General features: G+C 35.6%; 2 protein-coding genes across 2 annotated transcripts; both read right to left on the bottom strand.

Moving 5' to 3' along the window:
- Positions 1 to 3,561: 3,561 nt before the first annotated feature.
- On the bottom strand, positions 3,562 to 8,488 carry LOC120327207 (uncharacterized). Its single transcript, XM_039393657.2, has 13 exons — positions 7,822 to 8,488; positions 6,850 to 6,921; positions 6,637 to 6,763; positions 6,293 to 6,391; positions 6,124 to 6,207; positions 6,013 to 6,041; positions 5,721 to 5,772; positions 5,594 to 5,647; positions 5,198 to 5,349; positions 4,997 to 5,030; positions 4,480 to 4,560; positions 3,931 to 3,988; positions 3,562 to 3,688 (listed from the first exon to the last, which is right to left on the bottom strand). Exons 1-13 carry the CDS (start codon positions 8,058 to 8,060, stop codon positions 3,618 to 3,620), a joined length of 1,152 nt encoding a protein of 383 aa, XP_039249591.2. The 5' UTR covers positions 8,061 to 8,488; the 3' UTR covers positions 3,562 to 3,617.
- Positions 8,489 to 10,624: 2,136 nt separating this feature from the next.
- Positions 10,625 to 22,971, bottom strand: LOC120327163 (uncharacterized). The gene is made up of 10 exons (XM_039393588.2): positions 20,246 to 22,971; positions 19,322 to 19,638; positions 16,807 to 16,974; positions 16,009 to 16,176; positions 15,492 to 15,585; positions 14,793 to 15,056; positions 13,290 to 14,093; positions 12,816 to 12,922; positions 12,145 to 12,229; positions 10,625 to 11,401 (listed from the first exon to the last, which is right to left on the bottom strand). The coding sequence occupies exons 1-10, from the start codon at positions 21,429 to 21,431 to the stop codon at positions 11,385 to 11,387; spliced, it is 3,210 nt and encodes a 1,069-aa protein (XP_039249522.2). The 5' UTR covers positions 21,432 to 22,971; the 3' UTR covers positions 10,625 to 11,384.
- Positions 22,972 to 23,324: the final 353 nt, after the last annotated feature.

Genomic DNA, 23,324 nt, shown 5'->3' with positions numbered 1-23,324 from the left:
AGCAGGATTGTAACAGTAACTTGCTTCTATTATTTTCCAGTGACGTACACATCCAAATACAAGCAACATTAAATTGCGAGTGAGCTGGAAATGCGGTAGCCACTGGTAACCAAATCAAACCACCTATTGTGATTTTGTGCCATTGTGACATCATGCGCATGTTTCCTAGTGATGAAAGGTCAAAGTTCTTGCCAGGCGTACAAAGTTCAAACTTAATTCAATTCAATTCGTTTATTACTCCAGACCGCTGTGGTCCATATAAAAACAACACAACAAATAATCATAAGCAAAACAAAAATAACACAATAAATACATAAGATACCTGATATGACAATCAGATTCACAGTAAGTCTCGAAAAAGAGTTATACTATAGCAATTTAAGAGACCAAAAGTGAGGTATAGAATCTAAGATAGCCCGTAACAAACAGTATCTGGGAATCAAATAATGATTGTAATAGAATGTTATTGGAGTTCCTGCATCTGTTCATGAACAACCACAGATTTTTTCTATGGAGTGCTTCGAAAGAGGGAATGTTCCCAAATACCATTTTGTGACGGACACTCTCAGATCTAGAGACACAGTGAATTACGCGATAAGCATTATTATATGAAATTTAAACTTTTTTAACAACCAGAGCTGGCAGTTATAAATGCTACAACAAGACGTCCTAAATAAAAGATTTTTCACAGTAGTGGAACAATTGACAAATTTTTTCAAAATTGTATGGGCTATAAAATAAATTGATTTATACTGACGTTTCAAGTCAAGATCATCTCTATGATCACTGGATAGGAAAACACCAAGATATTTAGTGGACGAAACATAAGTCAATACAGAATTACGAAGTTTGATATCAGGCAAATTATTCAGCCTAAACTTTTTATTCTGGATACACATACAAACAGATTTTTTCGAGTTGTACAAGATGTCATGTTCAATAGAGTATTTATCGCATATGTTAAGTAAACGTTGAAGACCTTTGGCTGCAGGTGAAATGCAACACATGTCATCAGTATAAAATATATGATTGATAATATTATTATTTGCTACACATCCAATGGTCTCTTGATTCAACTTAACAGAAAGGTCATTCATGATGATACATGACATCGACATTCAACCGTAGTAGTATATATTTACGATTCAACAACCCTTTAAATCAGGGGTGGGCAACTTCTCTAGTCAGCGGGCCAGATGTGGGAAATTAAAGTCCTCGGTGGGCCGGATTATTCCAAAAAAAATACTTTGGTATCCAATCTTTGTTAAATGCCGACACTCTCTGTCAACTTTACGTTTCTTGGGATATTTCATGATTAATAAAATTTAATATAAAGTCTAATTTCTAAAATCTATTTATATTTAGAATCTAAATATAACTGATAACAATAGTGGGGTATGTTGATAGATGTTTGTCTGTCTGTCTGTTTGTTAGATGAACGCGATATCTCACGAAGGCGAGGTTGAATCTGCTCCAAATTTTGCATGTGCATTCAACATATCTCGGACCAGATTCCCATTAATTATTCAGTGATGGGACACGCGGTGTCACTATAGAGCCATGAATTGAAACCGAAGTTTCGATCGATAAGTCTTCGGTCTCCGACCGATATTTTCGTATTGTCTGTTTAAGAAGTGTGCTAACGCAATTGTTTATTTCATCTAAGCAATTGTTTATTTCACCAGCTCGCACTGACAGTGCGGTGGAAGTAGAGCGATCGGCAACTTTCAGGAATGATGCGTCGCACCACATTACAGAGTGTGGTTGGATACAGTCAGCGGGCCGGTCAAAATCTCGTCGCGGGCCGTATGTTGCCCACCCCTGCTTTAAATCCATCTTCTGGTAAGGTTTGTCGCTAATTTAACAGTACAGGCCGTTTTGGTACGTGAGCATTTTATATGGAAAAACGTTTCTTATTTATCTATCTATACGGTGGTTAATACAACAAAGTAAAGCATATTTTCATCTAAATCAGTTGGTTCTCAACTTTTAGAATTTGGTGTTCTTTGCGACATTCTTTAAAACTCAAATGATGTCGATTTTAGATTCCAATTCTGAAAGCCTCACCAAATCCTTAGTTCAATAATGTCTTTTCGCATTCATAGGTATACTTTATCATTGCAACCAGTGAAATATATTAATAATGCCCAATTTGCTTTTGCAATTCATTCTTACCATTTGTTGCCCTTTGTAAAGACCGTTAAAACATAAGTTAAGACAACTAACAGAAAGTACCCGCGTTAAATTGGTCATAATTCGTTTATACTAGACTGGAATCATGAACACTGTATAGCCGACCCCAGTAGCCTTGTGACCATAGGCGTGAAAATATTGCGGAGTGGACTCGGCTCCGCGGTGTGGTGCATCGTGCTAAGCGTTAAGAACACGCTCGCCGCCGCATCTCTGATTACAGTTACTGGGATCGCAGGTTCGAATCACATGCGGAGATGATAATGCCTTCTTCAACGGTATGTTCTCCGGCTTTTTATTTTAGGGGGAATGGGTGGGGGGGGGGGTCCAAATTTGTCTGATCATCTGTCAAAGTATGGTGCCACACCTGAAAAGTGGCGGGGGAAGTTTGAAATTTTAGCGGGGTGTAGGGAAATAACTGCGCTTCGATAAGAATGATAAATTTTTCGCCCAAGTCCGTTGCAAAGACGGGTAGCCGATATTTTGCCACCAAGTTAACTCTCCCATATAGAAAAGATCAATATCGTTGAATAGAATCATTGAACGATTTCTTCGCATATGCCAAGTTCAATGCAATTTTTATTCCAAAATTCCAACAATGCATAGCCATGGAAAGTTCAAGTACAATCAGTATCGCAAATACGAGCGAAACTAGACATCAGAAACTCAAGTTCGTGAAATGCCACCATTAATAATTTTGAATGTCAAATTTTTTGAAAAACATAACTGGAATATAGTTCAATATGCCGCATCTCTCAAAACAGAAGCATTCATCAAATACGAGGCATTGTCGAAAAAAGTTAGCTGGCGATCATAATTTGACTTTCGTGTCCATATATTTGAGCATTGCCCTCTTGTTCTTATTTTCACCAATTCATCGCACATTTTATAGTAAATTTCACATGTTTAGCGAACTCAGAATTGCTCAAGTTGTTTTCGACTGGACAAGACAATCAATGTTTATATTAGACAGGAATGATGGAGAGATGGAGGCTTTACTGACTTCTGTGATTGAGAATCAGTATTTCTACTACCTTCTTTTCATCAAAACAAGTATTGCAGGCTTTAAATAAATATACATTCCTTGAAAGTATTGGTTAGGAACTAACCACATCATTTAAGCGCGGATATAGAACCAAGTTCTATTCTGATCTGGTATGAACAGATTATTACAGATCGACAGTATAACTTAACTGGTAATTTTTCTTCTTGCTTTCGCGACGACTGACTATTTCAAAGATACGACGAACAACAAATACTAAGCGTGAAGACCAAAAACAAATTAAGCATTACTAATATAGATATATTTATATTTAATACGAAGGAGGTATAATATACTTATTATATATAATAATGATATAAATAGATATAGATATATATATATATATGAAAATAAATATACAGAATATAAAATTAATAAAAAATAATCATTTGCAATAGGAAATAATTGGTGAGCACGGCGAACAGACGATTCCAGGCCATCTGATGTTATGATACCCTGGAAATTAAAAAAAAAATATTTACAATATGAGGCTTCAACATTTTATTACAAGTGCAAGTGCAATCATGGCATAAAAGCATTTTATCAGGCAGAGAATATTCCGTTGGTCTTTGAGCTTAATTAATTGCACAAAAGTCTGTTTAAAAACAAGATTGATGTCCAATTTGTTTGTGGTATATGGGAATGGCATGTACTAAGCACAAAAAAGTTGAAAAAAATCCGCCCAAAAAAGAACTCACCATATTTGATTTCCTCAAATGGTATTTCATCAACTTTTCCTTGATTAATCGCATTAAACTGTAAAAATCAAAGAATACTCCTTAGGAAATACATAATTGGAAACTTGACTGTAGATTCGGAGAAGTTTACAATCGACTCAAGTTTGACAAAATATTTGATTGCGACAGGACTTCAGGACAGAACTCGGAATAAATTAAACTTTGATTGGCGGATGCAACCTCCTTTATTAAACTATTATAAATGCTCAGTAACCATGATGTCTTTTGAGTTTCGGAAGAAAATGTTGACTTTTATTGGCATTATTGAAAGAATGAAATTCCGACTCCCAACTAATTAGGAATTTCGACTCCGGCTCAGGGCAGTTGAAAAATTTGTCTGCGGTGAAGAATCCGCATTCCTGTATTGATATTTCCTCACTAATTAAGTAAAGTTGAACCGACTACATTTCCATAGATTATTGTTCGCCGGAACATCCATTTCAAAATTGTGTCAACGTAATGATAGTCCTACAGCGTATATTGTTTATAAATACAGTAGATCGTACTTACTAATTTTGTTTCGAATATCCCTCGGTATTCGGACACTGGACCTGGATATTTTCTTTCGTACGTGCACTTACTTGCTCTATTCTGAATAAATAAATGGAATGATTTTGAAAATATCTGCATGCTGAATTTCCTTTATTTCCTTCGACAAATGGTTATAACTTAAATAACTTTGAAAATAAATTTAAAGTGTAACTATGATGTTCATGCTATCTTATGCCTAGGTTATAAAGTTGATATATGATTTCCATATTTATGCCGAGTCGATAAGATGGCTCAATCCTTCGGCGAACCAAGGTACGGTTACCAGTTTACGTCGGGTATTGGAATAGTTAGTTGACCAATTATTTGTCTTAGTTACGTGGACTTGATGGTGAAAGAAGCCGCGAGCTAACAGCGCTTGCGTGAACAACCAACCCTACGACGGTGATGAGTCCCCCCCCCCCCCCCCCCCTTGCCAATTATCAAATTTATAACTTTGTAGAATGTTTAAGCATGACAAATATTTATCAATACTAACATTGACGCTCCTTTTCTGTCGTTGATCAGAAATTCTGGAAATATTATAAAAATGGATTAATGCTACAAACCACTAGCATTACTTTATTATAAAACAAAATATTCTCAAATAATCTTCACCAACCAACAAGATGATTTCAAAGCAATAATATATAATTATACACGATATAAAAATTAGCTTCCATTTTACTACGAGACTTACCTATTTGCCATCTGTTTAATTTTTCCAATATTATCATCGCGTTGTTCTGATTTAGCAACGTACAATTTCCTGCCAACATTTTTACATTGTTTGTGTCTGCCTGCGATTCGCAGATGTGTTTCTTTCGGATTTATGATTTTTCTTTGTCCATCCTATGCCAATGTAACAATAAATATCAAATAATAATTCTGATACAAGTTAAAAATCCTGTTATAATGAGGGTTTTCAATTCAATGCATTTACAGAATAAATTTCACTTGATGAATAATCGACAACTACAAATGTTTTCATTGGGAATATCAGAACTTTTTACGCAACAATGTACCACAGCTGAGTAGTCGGAACCGGAGTCCTGTACTGGTGAGTTAAAAACAACAATAGTAACAAAATACTGACCTTGGAATATTTCGCCAATTCATCATTCGCCGTCCATAATTTTTCTCGAAGTTCCTAAAGAATAGAATTCAAGTTGAATGTTTTTTTTTAACAAATCCAAATTAATAAGAAATAATTCAAAACTGACTTCATTCTTTTTCCTTAACGTAGCATTCTCTGCTCGAAGCTTTTCCATCTCGCTAAAAATTAGTTCAAAAATAATTGTTATGCATACGGATGATTAAACGAAGAAAATATATCAGCTTGTTTGCACTTTTGAAAATAAGAGATTAAGGATTGAGAATCCTTGATATAAATTGGTGTTGAAAGGGAAAATTAAAGAATTGAGCAGTGTTTTTGTTTTAAAAACTAGAAGTAATTAAACAATAAACGATTTTATCAATCGAATGTGAATGCCTAGCAAAAATGATTTCACTTACGTTAGTTCTTTACAATCATCATCTGACACCTGATAAAAAAAAATAATTTTGCTGATTCAGATGCTTTCAATTTTTTTTATAATTGGATTATGAAAATAATGTAATACATACCACCTTGCTCGATACAGATTGAAATTCTTCTGTTTTCTGTTCTACAATAACTTTCCTCATTACTGCACAGCTTTCTGTTGTTTGCTAAACAGAAAATTACGAATATTGAAATGAGGTAAAATTGAAATGCCAAAACACAATAAAAGTTTCATCAAATAACCCAGACTACCTGAGTTTGATTTAATATCATTTTTTGATTCAAATTTAGAGCGAGTGTTGACAATATATGAGAAGTCGACATGAAGTCTTCTTTTCTAATATCCACATTCTGCAACAAAAGTATAATTTTTTTCATTACCTCTACTACTTTGAAGCGACGAATATACTGACTATGCTCAACATTAAAAACTTACCTATGCTAAATACATGATATGTACAATTTAAAATTTTAAATGATCATTATTGTTAGCAAGAAATATCGGAGTTTTCCCAAAAATAGGTTTCCAAGAGCACCAGGGCCATAACATATATACCATCATACAACTATTATTTAAACAAAACATGAAAACTTACATTTCCATAGAACCTTTCTCGCAAAGCTTGTGAAATATAAGTTGGAAGATAATGCCTTGCAGAGTTTGCAACAGTCGTAGCCAACATACTAATATGCGTTCTTGCAATTTGCAACGCCATTCGTATCCTGTACAACAGAGCGGAGTTACACACCATCCTATTTTGAATTTTAGTTCAAATTATTTTAAAAAAAAGATATAAATGTACGCTCACTCTCTACGTCTTCTTAAGTGCTTCTCGAAATCCGATTCAAACACCCAGTTGGCTTCAGCAAAAGATCCGGTTCTAAAATAAAATCAATGTATTCAACGTTCCTCATAGTTGGATTTGAGTGCAATGATAAAATATTTCCTGCGAGAAGATATTATCAAATTATTCAGGTCTTGCACCATACAGAACTCGAACCTGAAATCGGATCTATGTGATTCAGCACACACGTCACCAAAAACCATGAACTGTAAAATGGAAGAAATCTTCTCCTTACTGTTGTTTCGTAAACTAAAATTGACGCCTTAAAATAATGTGCTTTTACGCAAATAGAAGCAAATTTGTTTTTGTTTTTTCTGTGCGAAAAAAGGAGATTCAATGGTCGAACTTAAAATTACTTTGATGTATTCACTCAATGCAATCACGAAAGATCCAAAGATCCACAGTCAGTTAGAACCTCAATTGCATATTTTCCACCAGAAATTGATAAAATTTTCCAGATAACATCATAATTGCGCATTGATTTCCAACATCTCCAGCTATCACAGTTGACAGAGATACTCGCATTCCGAAAATAATTTTGGTACAGAACGGGGTATGTGGGTGCATGGATGGATATGTGCATAAAAGTCGTTTGTGTGTGGTTTTGAGAGGCAGTGTGATGAAATTAAAACAAAATAAATATTTTGAGAATTAGGTAGGAGTATAATAAATTAAAGAAAACCAACTATTTATTTTAATTCCAATAAATATAGAAGCATAGAAACTACAATTTCAGCGTAACATTTATAGAGTATTTCTGAGAAATATCCGCAAATATTTGATTTGGATATGGTATTTTTAAAACTCATCCGGAATATTCAAGGATAAAATCCAATGTATTGAATGAAAAAAAACGAATATAATTTTCTGAAAAATAATCAATTTTTTCACTAACGGAAAGTTGACCACCAAATGTTAACAAACAACGACACTTACAAAAGAGAGATTTGCCTTTGACGAACATTTTTCATTTGATTCTGTTTTGATTCACCCTCAACTTCTTTTTTTGTATATGCAGGTTTGTCTAAACATATATTGCTTTTTTTGGGCTTGTTATGTTTCCACAACTTGCTTTTTTCTTTTCGCGATTTTCTCTGTCTTTTATTTCTGATCTTTAATTCGCTCTCATCGTCTAGCGTCGTCGTATTTTTAAATTTGCAACAATTTGAACCCATTTTGGTAGATACAGGTCGTACTTAGTCTTAACCTATCTGAAAGTTGAGAAGACTGCATAATACAATGTATAATAAGCAATTAGACTGCGTTTACCTAACGATGTTTCATAATTAAAAAGTTATAGTTATTCAGTAACGTACAGGTGGTAGCTTCATAACCCTCTAACGCAACAAGCAGGATTGTAACAGTAACTTGCTTCTATTATTTTCCAGTGGCGTACACATCCAAACACAAGCAACATTAAATTGCGAGTGAGCTGGAAATGCGGTAGCCACTGGTAACCAAATCAAACCACCTATTGTGATTTTGTGCCATTGTGACATCATGCGCATGTTTCCTAGTGATGGAAGGTCAAAGTTCTTGCCAGGCGTACAAAGTTCAAACTTAATGATACATGACATCAACATTCAACCACGGAGAATGATGTTGACCCTCTATAATTCAACTACCTTTTTTAAATCCATCTTCTGGTAAGGTTTGTCGGGAATTTAACAGCACAGGCCGTTTTTGGTACGTGAGTATTTTATACGGAAATACGTTTTCCTTCTATGTCTATACGGTGGTTAATACAATAAAGTAATGCACATTTTTATTGGACACGTCAGTGTACATAACGATCGTTTCAATATTTAACAGCACAGGCCGTTTTTGGTACGTGAGTATTTTATACGGAAATACGTTTTCCTTCTATGTCTATACGGTGGTTAATACAATAAAGTAATGCACATTTTTATTGGACACGTCAGTGTACATAACGATCGTTTCAATATTATGTTATTGTTCTTGTTAGTCTTCTCTTTCGTCATGACGAATTCGCGTTCTCTTCGAATACAGGACCAATTGCTTCGAAATTTTCAGTGGTTAAAGATTGATCTTTTTGCCAAAAATTTCTGTGGACTTTAGGAGATTCGTTTTTTTATGTGTCAGAATTAAAAACAGGGACACCTTGTGACGTGTCCATATATTTGAGCACAGCTCTCTTATTATTATGTACATCAGTTGGTTCTCAACTTTTAGAATTTGGTGTTTTTTGCGACATTTTAAAGACTCAAATGATGCCGATTTCAGGTTTCAATTCTGGAAAGTTCGATGCCTTACCAAATTCTTAGTTCAATAATGTCTTTTCGCATCTATCATTGCACTTAAATCAGTGGAATATATTAATAAGGCTTAATTTGCTTTTGAAATTCATTCTTACCATTTGTTGCCTATCGTACAGACAGATTCGGTATAAACTGGAGGGAGCGATACGACCCTAATTCACTATTAAGATTCACAGTTAATGTATATAAATAGGATTACCATATGTCCCGTTTTAGGCGGGACAGTCCCACTTCTCAACGTCTTTTCCCGGCGTCCCGACCGGTCAGTCAACAGTCCCGCCAGTCAGCATAATATTACAGTCAACATTACCAGTTATTAGCATGTTTTCGATACTGTTGTTGCCTACTTACTGAAGTTGGATGCGTGGTTTCATTTGCTACATTTTGTTACGTGTACGCCAAAAGGGTGTTCAACGTTAACGTAATTTTCTTTCTATTATTCGAACTGTAACCGATATTTAGACAGACACCGCATAACTCTCGATGACAATATATATGGTCAATGAAGACACCCGGGATGGTTTTAAATATAGACCTCTAGTCTAATGTAAAATGGGTTAATTTAGAGTTGGAAAAATCACAGCTATGGACTTTGGAGACGTCCCGCACCTAGGTCACAAAAATATGGTAATTCTATATATAAACCATGTATCATCTGATCCGTTCAAGGAAATTTATGTTTGAGGGTGGAGTCCTATGAATGGTACGGAAAATCAAAGCAGAGGTTGCGTCTCATATTGACTAAGCTATGAAACTTTTTCAAAAAACTGGTATATGCAATGATGAGCAAACGGAATTTTTCGGGGGACAAATCAAGCGCTGTTCACTATTCCAATATATATTTGGAATTCCTTGAGAATATTGTCTTGAATAAAGTTATTTGACCTAAAAAAAAGCTATTTTTACATCTCGTAACAGACCTCGACTTTAATGGCGGCCGTAGTCTTTTCACGAAAACGAAATCCGCTTAAAGGGAAAAAGGTTGTGCATTCCTGACGTAAACTAATAACCATGGTTCATCATAATATTAAGTCTTCTTATACTGAACTTATGTCAACCCCAAAAATGAGTAGAATCCTAATGAAATATGGTAGTTCGTTTTCTTGACTGGAATCGGGAGTACTTTGTACTTACTTTGTTTAAATGTGTCAGATCAGCCAAAGTTCTCCCGGGTGATAAAATTTGACTAGCGCTAAAGACGTATCCCAACAACTAAATTTCAATGGAGGTTCTTCACTTAAAAACGTCCGCCCATATATTTTCCTGAAGTAATGCTTTAAATTCATTATCCACTATTTACTGGCATCTGTGTTCCAAGGATAAACCTTAATATAGATCTCTCAGCATATGTGTGGTGGCCTGCAACTCTTCTGTCACTAATATTCACCTTTTATTCAATAGCTCGAGGGAACTTGACATATGTCCCTGTCCTCAGCACGACTAAAGGTCTCTAAACCTGATTTACAAATATATTTTGGATAATACAGAATGGTTGTGAAGCATAATCAACTATTGCATAGTTTTTTCAATGTACAGCCAATTAAGAAAAATAATTGAATAGTTTATATGAATAAATAATAGGTCAATAATATGAATATAAATAAACTCATGGTGAGATCTTAAATCAGTAATCAAAAATTGCTGGTTCAGCAAACCTTATAGCATCATCATAAAAAAATTAGAGCAGTCCATCCAACAATCCTTGAAACAATATTTCGACATATTTAAAAATTAAAAACCACACCAGTGACAAATCAAACACTTTCTTTTAATTGATTGATAATTGTCCATCAAATGGAATGTATTGGGCTCTGCAACCCAGTTTTAAGCGCTGAACAAGCAGTTTTCTAATTAAGTCAAAAATTCGAGCAAGTGAAAATATGGAAAAGTGAGATAAAATTGACATTTATTCGGTTCCACAGATATTTTGGATTATATGAATAACTTGGAACAGTCCCATTTTAAAAAGATCATGTTAGTCCCAGTGTGACCAAAACATTAAATTTCTAAAAACTTGAAACAATAAAGAACCAATAAAAATCATTGTTTGTTTTACCATTCTGTATATCCAAATTTGAACTCATTGGATATACATTACCTTCTATAAATTCTTCTTTTTCATCTATAACCGGTAATAATTTTAAAATAATTTCGGAATAGTAGATTATATTGAAAATCCTGGAAATGCATAGCGAACTGCGAGCCCAAAATTCCAGTCATTCAACAAAGATCCAATTCTGAGAGAGAAATAATATATCATCAAATATATTTAGAATATTCCACATTCAAATTAGTGCAGGTTTGAATATTATATGGTATTTTTGAAAAAAAAGGGCGCTGTCATCTTAGTCCACTGTTCTCATACCAAAATTGAAACAGTTAGCATACCGCAAGAAGTATGTCACATTTAAATAAATGAGTAAGCTATGATGTGTATTTCTTCAGGTATGAGACTGAAACACAGTATTAGACTGTCTGATCAACTTCCCTTTTCCCGGGATAAATTTAGGACCCATTCGAAATAGCAAGGTATTCAGATTTGATTTGATAAGACATAACAAATGAAATAGTCTCAATACAATATAAACACCACACCAATTACAGCTTTTCAATCTATCAAGTCTTTCTGTGAGATCACACGGGACCGTTATTTGAAAAAAAGAAAAATTGGTAAAATAAGACCAGCTGTACGCCCAGTCTGTTTGATCACAAGTCTGGAAATATGGCATCAAATATCGCTTCTTGTCTTATATTTGTTGTGAAATGGTAATGCATACTTTGGGGCAGACATGAATTTATATTTAGGGCACGAAACGGGTCAAATCTAAGCACCATATAAACGCTCATCAAAAATAAGCACCCATGGGCGGACTTAGGACTGAATTGGAGTGATGATCAGATAAGAGATAGCATTCCCTTATATTTTGTTCTATAAACTTCCCTTTCTGCCAAGGCGAATATGAAAATATCATCAACCAACCTTCATCTTCCATCACTAGTGGTTCATTTATGGCCAACTCTTGTTCATTAACTTGTTCATTTGCTTCTATCTGTTCATTCTGTGCCTGAAAACAAATAAAGTGGCATCAAATCAGAGAGTAAATGCTCAAAGCATAAGCTTTACCAAGTAGAATCGAAGGTTTATATTTGTCACGAATAAATTTAAAAAAAACTGACTTCCATTTAACTTTGAACACTGTAAAAATTAAAAACCATTGATTGAAACTTTGCATTACTAAATTCATTTCTAATAATCTAAAATAAGTGGAACACCGATGTTAAAAATGACCAATTTAATCACTATTCAATGGTATTTCGAAATTCATCCAGGAGTAGATTATTAAATATTTACTTAACCAGCTAAATTCTACATGGTTCCGGCATTTCAGTGGGTGCACAGGAATGAGTCTGCATTACCTTCAAGTGAGTACACATCTTGTTTTGAGGGAAATTTAACTATATATAAAATAAATAAAAAAGCATTCAAAATGGCATTTCAACAAGCTAAAATAAGTTTTGTGTTTCGTTTCGCAATGATCGCTTCAACAGTGGAGTAACAAAAATGTTTTGGTTCGGTACAGCTCGCCCACTTTCCCATGAAGGGATTTTAACCATTGATCTTCAAAATGGAAAATCAAACATTGCCTTTACCTCCTGTAGTACTTGCTGAACATGTTCATTTCCTTGTCCCATCATATGGACTTCACCCAAGAAATCTCCATAAAAGTTCATCGGACGTTGTCCTGCTTGATCGCCACCTAGAAAAGAAATTACATAATGAATTCATAATGAAATACGTTGTGATAGATTTAAGGCATGTGTATGTGCATGCGGTAACACAATTTTTCAAAACTAGCACAATTGTGTGATGATTCACATGTATCCATATTGAATTTGAGTAAAAAGTAACAGCATTCTATGAGACACTTTTTTGTCTAACTATTAGCAATTAGAAATCACTTAAGGCAGTGATTGAAAATATATAAATTTTTAGTGCTTGGTATTCGGCTTCTGAGTTTGAAAAATTGCTCCGACTCCAAAACCAGCAAAACAACAGGCTCAAGATTCCGACTCAATAACCCTTTTTCTTGTGGTCAAGCAAAATTCTTCAGAAAATATATTTACCAATTGGTTGCAGTGGAAAAGTAAAATTCCGTCTGCCACACTCTATTTCATTTTTTTCAATTCTGCATTCAATTATTCTTTCGGGGAATTCCTGTAATTTGGGAAAAAGTCGAAAAGTGAAATTTTGCCGTTGCGCCAATAGAAATTCTTCATTACAAGTAAATTGGACATGGGGTTGATCAAACTGCAAGTGTACTTGTTGCATTTGTACATTCTCTGGGCCCGGTTGTATTTGTACACCAATGCGAACTCGTTCGGACGATCTTAGGACTACCGGATTGAACCAAACAGGAGCGAGCTGAGCCCCTAGTTCCTTGTAGTGAAATCTGACGTCATCACGAGCAGTCTCGCACTTGGCGTAAAATGTAAAGTGAAATTCATTTCCATTCAAAATATAGAGACAATTGTCGACAACAATTTGTGGTCGCCAAATCATCCCAACCAACCACTTGAGGGCAGCAGTTACTGGACTGAACTCTCTGCATCGAAATTCTATAATTCCATCGTTTGAAATTCGGTCGGGTTTGATGACGCTCCAAGTATTTTCAGGTAAAAAGTGGAGGATGTCGACTTCATTTGAACCGAAGCACCAAGATTTGATACGCATAGTTGCATCATTTAGAAATTTAGATTCCGCACTGATATTGAATACTGGTGAGACACAAATATAACCATCTGGGCATATTGAGTTGTCTAATGCAGCAGAGATCGATACTACTGTTTGTTTGTTAAACGTCCCGGGAGGGAATGTAATATCACATTCATTCAAGATCATTGAGCCTCCTTCAATTCCAATATTTTCAACTGCAAAACAAAAATCAACTTTGTAATAATGGACATTTCTGGGCCTAACTACATCGGCATCAAAGGGCAAGGTTCTTGTGTTCAAACCCCGCAAAACACACAGAATGCAATAAAAATATAAACGCAATATCGAACAAGATAGCTTCAGATATTTACTAATAATAGTAGCTCCTCATATATCAGTGGCTGCTTCTACATAGTCATGGGCATATTTTACTACGCAAGAATATTTTCTGAAACCAATCCAGAGCCTGGAAGAATTTTTTTCTGTCTGCAGGCAACAGACTGAAGCATATTTGATTTAGACCTGGATGACAAAATATTGACAACAAATCACTTTTGATTAGTTTTAGGTGCAAAGTTTGACTCTTAACGCTTTTCAAATCTGATAATTTGACCAGTTTAAGATTTCCGATAAAGAATACTTGAACAAGAGGCCTGCACACTGGGCTTGACTCCTCATTCTTGTGTTGACTGTCTTTGGAAGGACTCTTGGGACACGGATGACTAAGAACCACAATGGTAGTTATTGGCTATTGCCGCCAATATCTTAGTCTCCGCATTTGTATTATCTGATTAGCTATTCTCGTAACCGAAATGAATTGTTACCATAAAAGGGAGGCTACAGTACGTCATAAACAAGCTGTTCTATCGGATTTCCTCCATTCCTCCAGAATGAACAGAAAAACCATATCTCACTTTTAATAACATTCTTTGACTGGGTTTTGGCTCCAAAGTTGCCTAGAGAATCCTCGGCCCATACTTGGAAGCGATATTGTCTACCAGGCATTGGTGATTTCATTCTACACTGAGGAAATGACGTTGTGAGAGTTTCTTTGAGCTTCACATCATCACAGAAAACTTCTATTTTGTATAGAATGTCATTTCCTGGGACTTCATTCCAGGTCAAGAGTACGTTAGAACCACTTACTTGAGACCAAAAATTTTTGATCTTGGGTAGAACTAAAAATAGAATATATGGTGTCAATATTTTACATGTTAAAAAAGTTATATTCCGTATATTACATTTTTGATATTGGTATATTGAAATTCTGATTCTGTCAATTTTTAGATACAAAAATAGTTTCAGAAAACGACATATTTTATTTATAAAGCATTATTACAGAATGGGCTACATTCCGAATGGAAAATATCATAGTTATAAATCTTTGCCTGTCTACTTTGAGCTATGTTCAGAGCAAAGGTTCTGCAATGATGCCCACATGTATTTTTATAGTATTTCTGGCATCTGGTATTTTCCCATATAGCTAACATGATCAGCAATTTCCTATTATCCTTGTAATGATTCAAAGTGTGTGGAGTGGAGTATTGCCTGCTGCTTTAAGCCTTGTTCAGAGCAACAAACTCCTCAATAAAAGTATAAAAACGATGCTTTACCAGAATCTGTATTCGATATAGTTTGTTCAGGAGTAGCACGTGGTGGATCGCTCTCATGTCTCATCTTTTCTTCTGGAAGCCAAATCAATAGTTTCTGAAAAATTTTAACAGTGTTGTTAGAATCAAGCAAATGTTACATGCCAACAGCCAGTATGAATTAATATACTAAAACGCCTAAAACCCGTCTAAAAACACCCAAAACCCTGCTAAAACGCTTAAGGTTAGTTTATAAAAATTCAAGCTAAGGGGTCGGTCGCCCTCGTTGACTTTGCTCAACCCCTTCCGATTATATTTTATGATTATATTTTTTTTTAATTTTTACTGCAATGTGTACTCTGATATATTCAGAAATAAATCATTATCTAATATTATCTATCAAAGCTCACTTCTACAAAGAGCAAATAATAAGATAGAGCTTTAGGCACCAAATCCTGACTTGTAAAAATTCGGACTCTGATTCCAGCTCTGAACTCCGAGAAAAAAAAAGACAGGCACGGTCGACAGGCACAAAACAAACCTCAGAACTAATTTCGTTCAATTTATTCTGCAATATATTTTTATCTTCGTCTTTGATTTCCCATCCATCCAGAAATAAATCCTTAGTGATATTAGGAAGCAGATTTGCTACTGCCACAACATCTTTATGGCTCGCCATACGTTTTCCACTCAAATCCAACTGTTCAATCTATTTTAATAAAATAAGAACATATACTCATCTTAGAACTGATAATAGGTGAAATAAATTGGGTAGGCAATGTCGAAAAGGAAAGATTCCGTTTTTTCCAAATAAAAGTAGCTCCATGTAAATCATTAGATATCAGTGACTACTTGTATAGCCTTGTTCGGAACAAAAGACATAAATAAACGATGTCTGATTTGCAAACTCTCCATTTCAGATAAAAACCGCTAGTCGTTATCTGGGTGACATGGAGTGATTTAGGACCTTAAAGCAGTGGGTGTGTAGAGGGGGGGCAGCCCCGTGCAGCACGTTATAGGGGTGACTTTGTTGCTTAGTTCGATGGTTTAAATAAATATTAATAATAATATTTCACTCAAACATTTCACTCTTACTTGATCTTTAATTTATTTGTTCTCATGTATAACAACATCTATAATATGTTTATCCCTAAAATTATTTTGAAGCTAGGTATAGGGGGCAGCATTATCAGAAACTCACCTCGGGCAGCAGAAAAGTTTGACACTGTCTTGTAGTTTTGCAGATTCTGCAGAACATAGAGATGTCATCAAACGAGACAAGAATACAGCTCATTCAATATGCTACTATGGGAAGGTTCATTCAAAAACATAGCAATACCTCTGTGTTCCCTAATGTTGATTTGAAAGCTTTCAGTTGTCTCCATGAGATGTTGCAGTTGCTCAAGTTTAGCTCATCGATGAAAGATTGGTTGGAAAGTATTCGACCAACCGACGACAAACCTTTGATTCCCATATCTTTGTTTCCATTTAGCAATAATACCTTGATCTGATGAAATAATGGAGCAACATGTATGGATGCACAAAGATTCGAAGGCCATTCAAAAGTGTTCCCATTGTTACAATAAGAGAAAATGAAATATCCATGAAATGAAATAATATAGTAAAATTTTGAATGAATATCAGCACCGTAGTACTAAAAAATAATACCTTTCTACTAGCTTTAAATACACAATAAAAATTTGAAATTGATCGGTTCAGTCATTGCAATCAATAAGAGAGAAACATTGAATTGGATGGGAACAAATGTTTTATTTTTCAAACACACACAGGATTATGACTCGAAAAACAACGAGCTGTAGGGGTTCAAGAGAATTTATGACAAAATATAAAATCCAATAGTCATCTGGGAAGTACATTACTCTTATACATAGTACAAAATTGAAAGTCCAGTGCTAGTCCAGCGAAAACAATATAAAAACACAATAACAAAACTATATGTAGCTCAAACTTGGTGATCATTGTTACAATGACAATGACAACAGCTCTAGATGTTTTTGATATAAAAAAAAATTGATTTTAGGAATAGTCTGGAACAGGGGTGGGCAACCTTTTTCGGCTCGCGTGCCAAAATCGGCTAAATTTAACGACTAAATTCTCCGTGCCGACCAAAATTAAAAACGATGCTTTGCTACTTTCAAAGCAAAAATACACAATCAGAAACCTTTTAAACATGTCAGACAAATTCACTATTCGGGAAAATATGATTCTGACAAATAGATTTGAATACTTTTCTTATTTTATATCAGCGAGTCTTCTGATGCTGCATAACCACTGATAAAGATTTTACATTGGGTTTATATTTTGTTGTAAAGAAATACACAAACTACTGGTTTCATCTTTTGGCTACTCCTGATACGAGACTTAATAAAGTTCATAACTGAGAACAGAGATTCACAATCATATGTAGAGAAAAACATGGAGAGTAATGCAGTAGCAAAGTTTTTAAGATACGAAAATTTTTCGGTAATAGCATCCTAATCGAGTGGAAGTGGTGACTCCTCTACGGCCCATGGGCCGGGGCCACGGCCCATCAAGTTGTGCAAAGGGACTATTCACTTGGCTAAAACAGACAGTCCTCGAATCTATAAAAGAACTATAATGTGAAAAATCTGAACAGAATTTTGTTCTAACCCCAACCTGGTACACATACTACAGGAGTATCCTTTTCTGTAGCTTGGTATTTTGCTTTATTTTGATATAAATGCTTATCGTAAGAAAAAAATTTGGTGGCATACCGCGATTTTTTTTTTTGATTCGAATATTGACAATTTCTTAAAAATTGAAAATTTTGGTAAGATAATTGTATTTTTCCTGATGGGGCCGCGACCCATAGCTTGATGGGCCACGGACCATGTGGCCCAATTAGATGGGCCGTGGCCCCGGCCCATGGGCCGTAGAGGAGTCACCACCCTTCATCTATTCAGGCCACATGGGCCGTGGCCCATCGAGCTATGGGCCGCGGCCCCATCAGGAAAAATACAATTATCTTACCAAAATTTTCAATTTTTACAAAATTGTCAATATTCGAATCAAAAAAAAAATCTTGGTTGCCACCAAATTTTTTTCTTACGATAAGCATTTATATCAAAATAAAGCAAAATACCAAGCTACAGAAAAGGATACTCCTGTAGTATGTGTACCAGGTTAGGGTTAGGACAAAATTCTGTTTAGATTTTTCATCTTATAGTTCTATTATGAGTTCGGGGACTGTCTGTGTTAGCCAAGTGAATAGTCCCGATGTACAACTTGATGGGCCACGGCCCATAGCCTGATGGGTTGTGGCCCCGGCCCATAGGAGGAGTGACCACTTCCACTCCAAGTAACTCTAACCAACATGAGCTGTACAACTTCATAAATCAAGCAAAAAACAAAGAAAACGTGTGCCACAGGCGAACTGTATTACGTAAGAATGTTCTCGACGAGATCTCACTCAGTTGTTACGTCATAATATATTTCTGTGTAGTCATAATTCATGAAAGGACAAAGAGAGTTTAAATAATGGACTGTTAACCATCTATAATAAATAAATAAAATATTTTCATCGGGCAATTTAGAGTCTTGTAACTTTTTATTTGTAGGAGAATGATATGGTTTCCAAGGCCTTGCTCACGTGCCGAAAAAAATGGGCTCGAGTGCCAAGTTTGTCACGCATGCCAGAGGTTGCCCGCCCTTGGTCTAGTCTAGAATAATCTGCTAGAGGTCAGACAGAATAGATTTAATTTGATTTCTGTCACTAATCAATGAAATGCCATTTTTGAAAGTATCATTTTACAAATGTAATCTGAATAGTGAATTAAGTCAATTTGGCCGAACCTAAGCAGAAGCATACTCACCTCAACCTTGGAATCTTTCAATTCAGTTTCCATAATTTTGAGTAAGTTTGAGTTGAGATTGCAAGAAGAGAGATTCATTGCTACTGATCTGCAGAGGGAAGCTACGGAACTGATAACATAAGCGTCATTCATTGTGAGGGGATAGTTGGAAAGATGAATCCGATGCAAAGATGATCCAATTATGTCATCTATTCCATCTTTAGCTTCATTTAATGCATTCAGAAGTTCCATATAATCTGATGCATTGGTCGTATTTTTCAATTGTGATCTTAAACTTGTTCTCAAAACACTTTGCTTTTCTTTCAGGTTGCCCATTCCTGCAAAATTTCGAAGTTTGAGGTTCGAGTCAAGATTGTAATTTATGGTATGCAATTACGCATGATTCTATGGCACTTCAAAGTTGTTCTTGACAATGACAGTTATTAAAGGGTTTATTTCTTGATCATTTATTAAACTTTGAGTAGATATTAATACCATGAATATCACTGCTTGATAACCAACTGTGGTTCCCTACAACTACCGGAATGGTAAGCCTTAGTAATACTTGAGATTACTTTTTGGCATGAAGTGAGTATGGCAAAAAAAAAAGAAAAAGCCACTAAATCATAACGGCCTACTAATGTTGCTGAATTTATTATAGGTTTGAAATACAGGAAAAAATATCTGTTTTTAGGCAGAACGTTTATTCATGCTTTTCACTCAGAACAAGGCTCTGATATGCAAGTATCTACTATTTTGGGGAATACCGGGATCATACTTGTTCGGCATTGTCTACCCAATTTATCGACGGGTATGGTATTTGGACTAGAAATATGTGTTGTGCAAAGCAAAAACAGTCAAGTCCAAAGCAATAACCGCAGGCCATGATGCTCACTTTTATTAGCATTATAGATAAGATAGTTTTGTTCAATAATATTTCTTTACCTTCAAGTAAAATTCCAATCATTTCAAAAACTTCACAATCCAATAATAATCCACAAACCATTTCGCGAACAAAAACATAGGGACTCGTATGTAGATCTTTCGCTACAATCTCCTTGAAAGATTCTAAATCCATTCGCAGAATATTTAATGATTTGAGAAATTCCAGAATGCTTTGATGTTGGGAGTAAAAACTTTCTGAAACTTTCTCCCGGTGGAAATGCGGGGAACGTAATATACATTGCATAACAAGAACCATTATTCCAGTCATACTGCGAGGCTTGAGGTTAGGATTGATTTTTAAACCTATAAGTGTAAAAACAAGCATCACAGGCGTAGTGCATAACAATAACAGTAACGGCGCTTTGGTTTCAAAATATTTAATGGTTTTCTCTGCTTCTTCATTTCCTCCATATCCTGCAATGATTTCTTTAATTGATTCCATGGTCAATCCAGTGAGTGCGATAACGATTCCTGGCCGAACTTCAGCGCGATAATTCCTGATCGCATGCTCACGGGTAGAGCTTATAATGCGGCATCCAGGGAATAGGTTTCCCGACAGAAGATTCAATACTATCACTTCAGGATATGCTGGTTCACTTATGTCGATTATTTCATAGGCTCCGTCCGGCGAATATGTGAGCGTATCTAAGGAGTCAATCATAAATAAAACTTTATCTGGATTTTCGTTTGTATATGTAACCGCTAATCCCGTCTCTTCTTCTGTGAGGTTTGAAGAAGTGAAAATGAATTCACTGGCTGTTAGTTTAACATCCTTGTTGAACATTCCGCATTCCATGTATTGAATCATCTTTATAATCCCATGAAAATATTTGCCATCTAGAACCTTTCTTGATGTTGCATTCATAAGGGTTGTTTTACCACATCCTGCTGGCCCAACCAAACAGATATGACCTTGACTGAAGTCATTGAGTACTTGGTCAAGCTCCACATCTGATTTAATTTCATTCTCCTTGCTTGAATATTGACCAAGACTTTCTGTTTTTTCCAAACTATAGTCATAATCAGGTATTCTTCCCCCTCTATAGAAATCAACCTTTTTCAACTGGGGAGTGACATCAACATTCAACTTTTTCTCAAAAATATTGAGGTGTTCCGCAAGGTCATAAAAATCAGTGCACTTCTTTGTGTGTTCATTGACTTTAGCTATTACTTTTTCAAAAGACATTGCCGTTTTTCCTATACCGTAACTAACTTTGCAATGATTCCAGTGGGTTTACCACTGGCCGATTAGCTTTGCTCCTAATCATGGGAACAACCAATATATCTGTGTATAATAAATTTTTCAATGTCACATAATTAAATATTGAAATTTCAAAATCACATCAAATTATCGAATTAAACGTGAAATGAGAAAAATGCGGGTCTCATGTCACTACGACATCACAATCACATCATAGAGCTTGCCAAATATACAGACAATCGCCCGAAATGGCATTGGCACCGACGATAAAGAACTGACTGATGTTATTGATCTCTCTCCTATTGGAATCGTTGCGATGAGGAAACGAGAAAAATAACTGTTCAATTTCGGGTGCTCGTTTGCGCGTCTTGGAAGGCAGTTCATATAGTTTGAAGGGCTCTATTACGTCACTGTGACGTCGTAATGATGTAATTTTTGGATGGTGTAGTCGGGTGTGGATTAGGATTGATACTTGAAAAAATTGTCATGCTACGCCCACTAGAAGTATGTTAGGTACGAAACTACATGAGACCCAAAAATGCTTATTAGGCAGACTGGCTCTGCGCATAGTGCACATGTAGGCCTACATAACATGCACTCAAAGTTGCAAAATTAACAAGTGGTATTGCGGTAAGTAGGCTGCATCATGCTAACTAATCGTTGGGACCAAAGTTACCCCAGCCCACACTCGCTCAGCCCACACTCAGCCTGACGTCAAGGGGTTAACCAACTATTTTATCACTTTATAAACGTTAATACATAAAAACTTGGTGGCTATGACAATATAGAGACCATACATGTCTGCCATTGATGTTCTTCCACACAGCCATAAGCTGATGAGTGCAGAAACGAAATTGTAACGTTATATGTAATAGTCTATGTGTTCTGATGTTCAAACTCAACGAGCTCACTCACAGTTCCGCACAGGCTACTGCATAGTCTAACAGTCCCAGAATCTCCTTGTTTAATGGTAAACCACCAGCCGTTCTTTCCCTCTTGATCATTACAATATAATGCAATTTATTATGACATTATGAGTCAATAAACTCCTGATTTGTTAGTGGTTTACTCGATTGCGTTCTGCAGTTCTGTCCCCTAGTTCTGTAATTGAAGAAGTACCGATACCGGTACCGTAATAACAATGAAAAATTCTGATTCTAGGTCCCGATGCTGCAATGTCCCAAGACAGGGGTGTGCAGCCATCAATACAAGGGCCAGATACAAATAACCCATAACTGGGTGAAACGCGGGCCGCAACTTTAGCCAGGGTTGCCAGATCCCAGCGATCAAAAAAGCCAAATCAAGACACAAAAAAGCCAGAAAAAGCCAACAATTTTACCAAGTACAAAAGCCCCGCGATTAGTCAGATTTTGCGCCCTTGGCAACGTACTGATGATGATGTAGACCTAAAGCCATCATGTTATTCAGTGAGGCACACAAATAGAAAGTAAACTTCCTATAGAACTGTAGAAGGTGAAATAAATATCAAGTGGACAGAATTATTTTACCATTCAAAATATACAAGACAGGGTGCCGCTTCAGCATGTAATATACCTACATGTTTCTACTTAAACTTGTCTCCCTATATTGTATCTTACTATAGAAAAAATTTCACTTTTTAAATTTATAAATCCTCAATTTTATTAAAAAATTATCTAACCCCATGCCGCTCACAGGTGGACCACTGATATCTAATTCAATAATTTTAGCGTACCGTATTTATTCGCAAATACGCCGAGTTTAAAACTAAAAAAAAAAGTTGCCCAACTAAGGGACCGTCTTATGCGCGCATACCTCAGATAGCACCAAAAAATCAGCTCCTCCGCGCATCGAGACTTTGATCACGCAACGAAATGATATAATGCTGACTTGCCGGTA

This window comes from Styela clava, chromosome 4 (assembly GCF_964204865.1).
Source record: "Styela clava chromosome 4, kaStyClav1.hap1.2, whole genome shotgun sequence".
Lineage (NCBI taxonomy): Eukaryota > Metazoa > Chordata > Ascidiacea > Stolidobranchia > Styelidae > Styela > Styela clava.
Note: the sequence above shows the minus strand (reverse complement) of the source record. Positions and strands in the feature narration are given on the sequence as shown.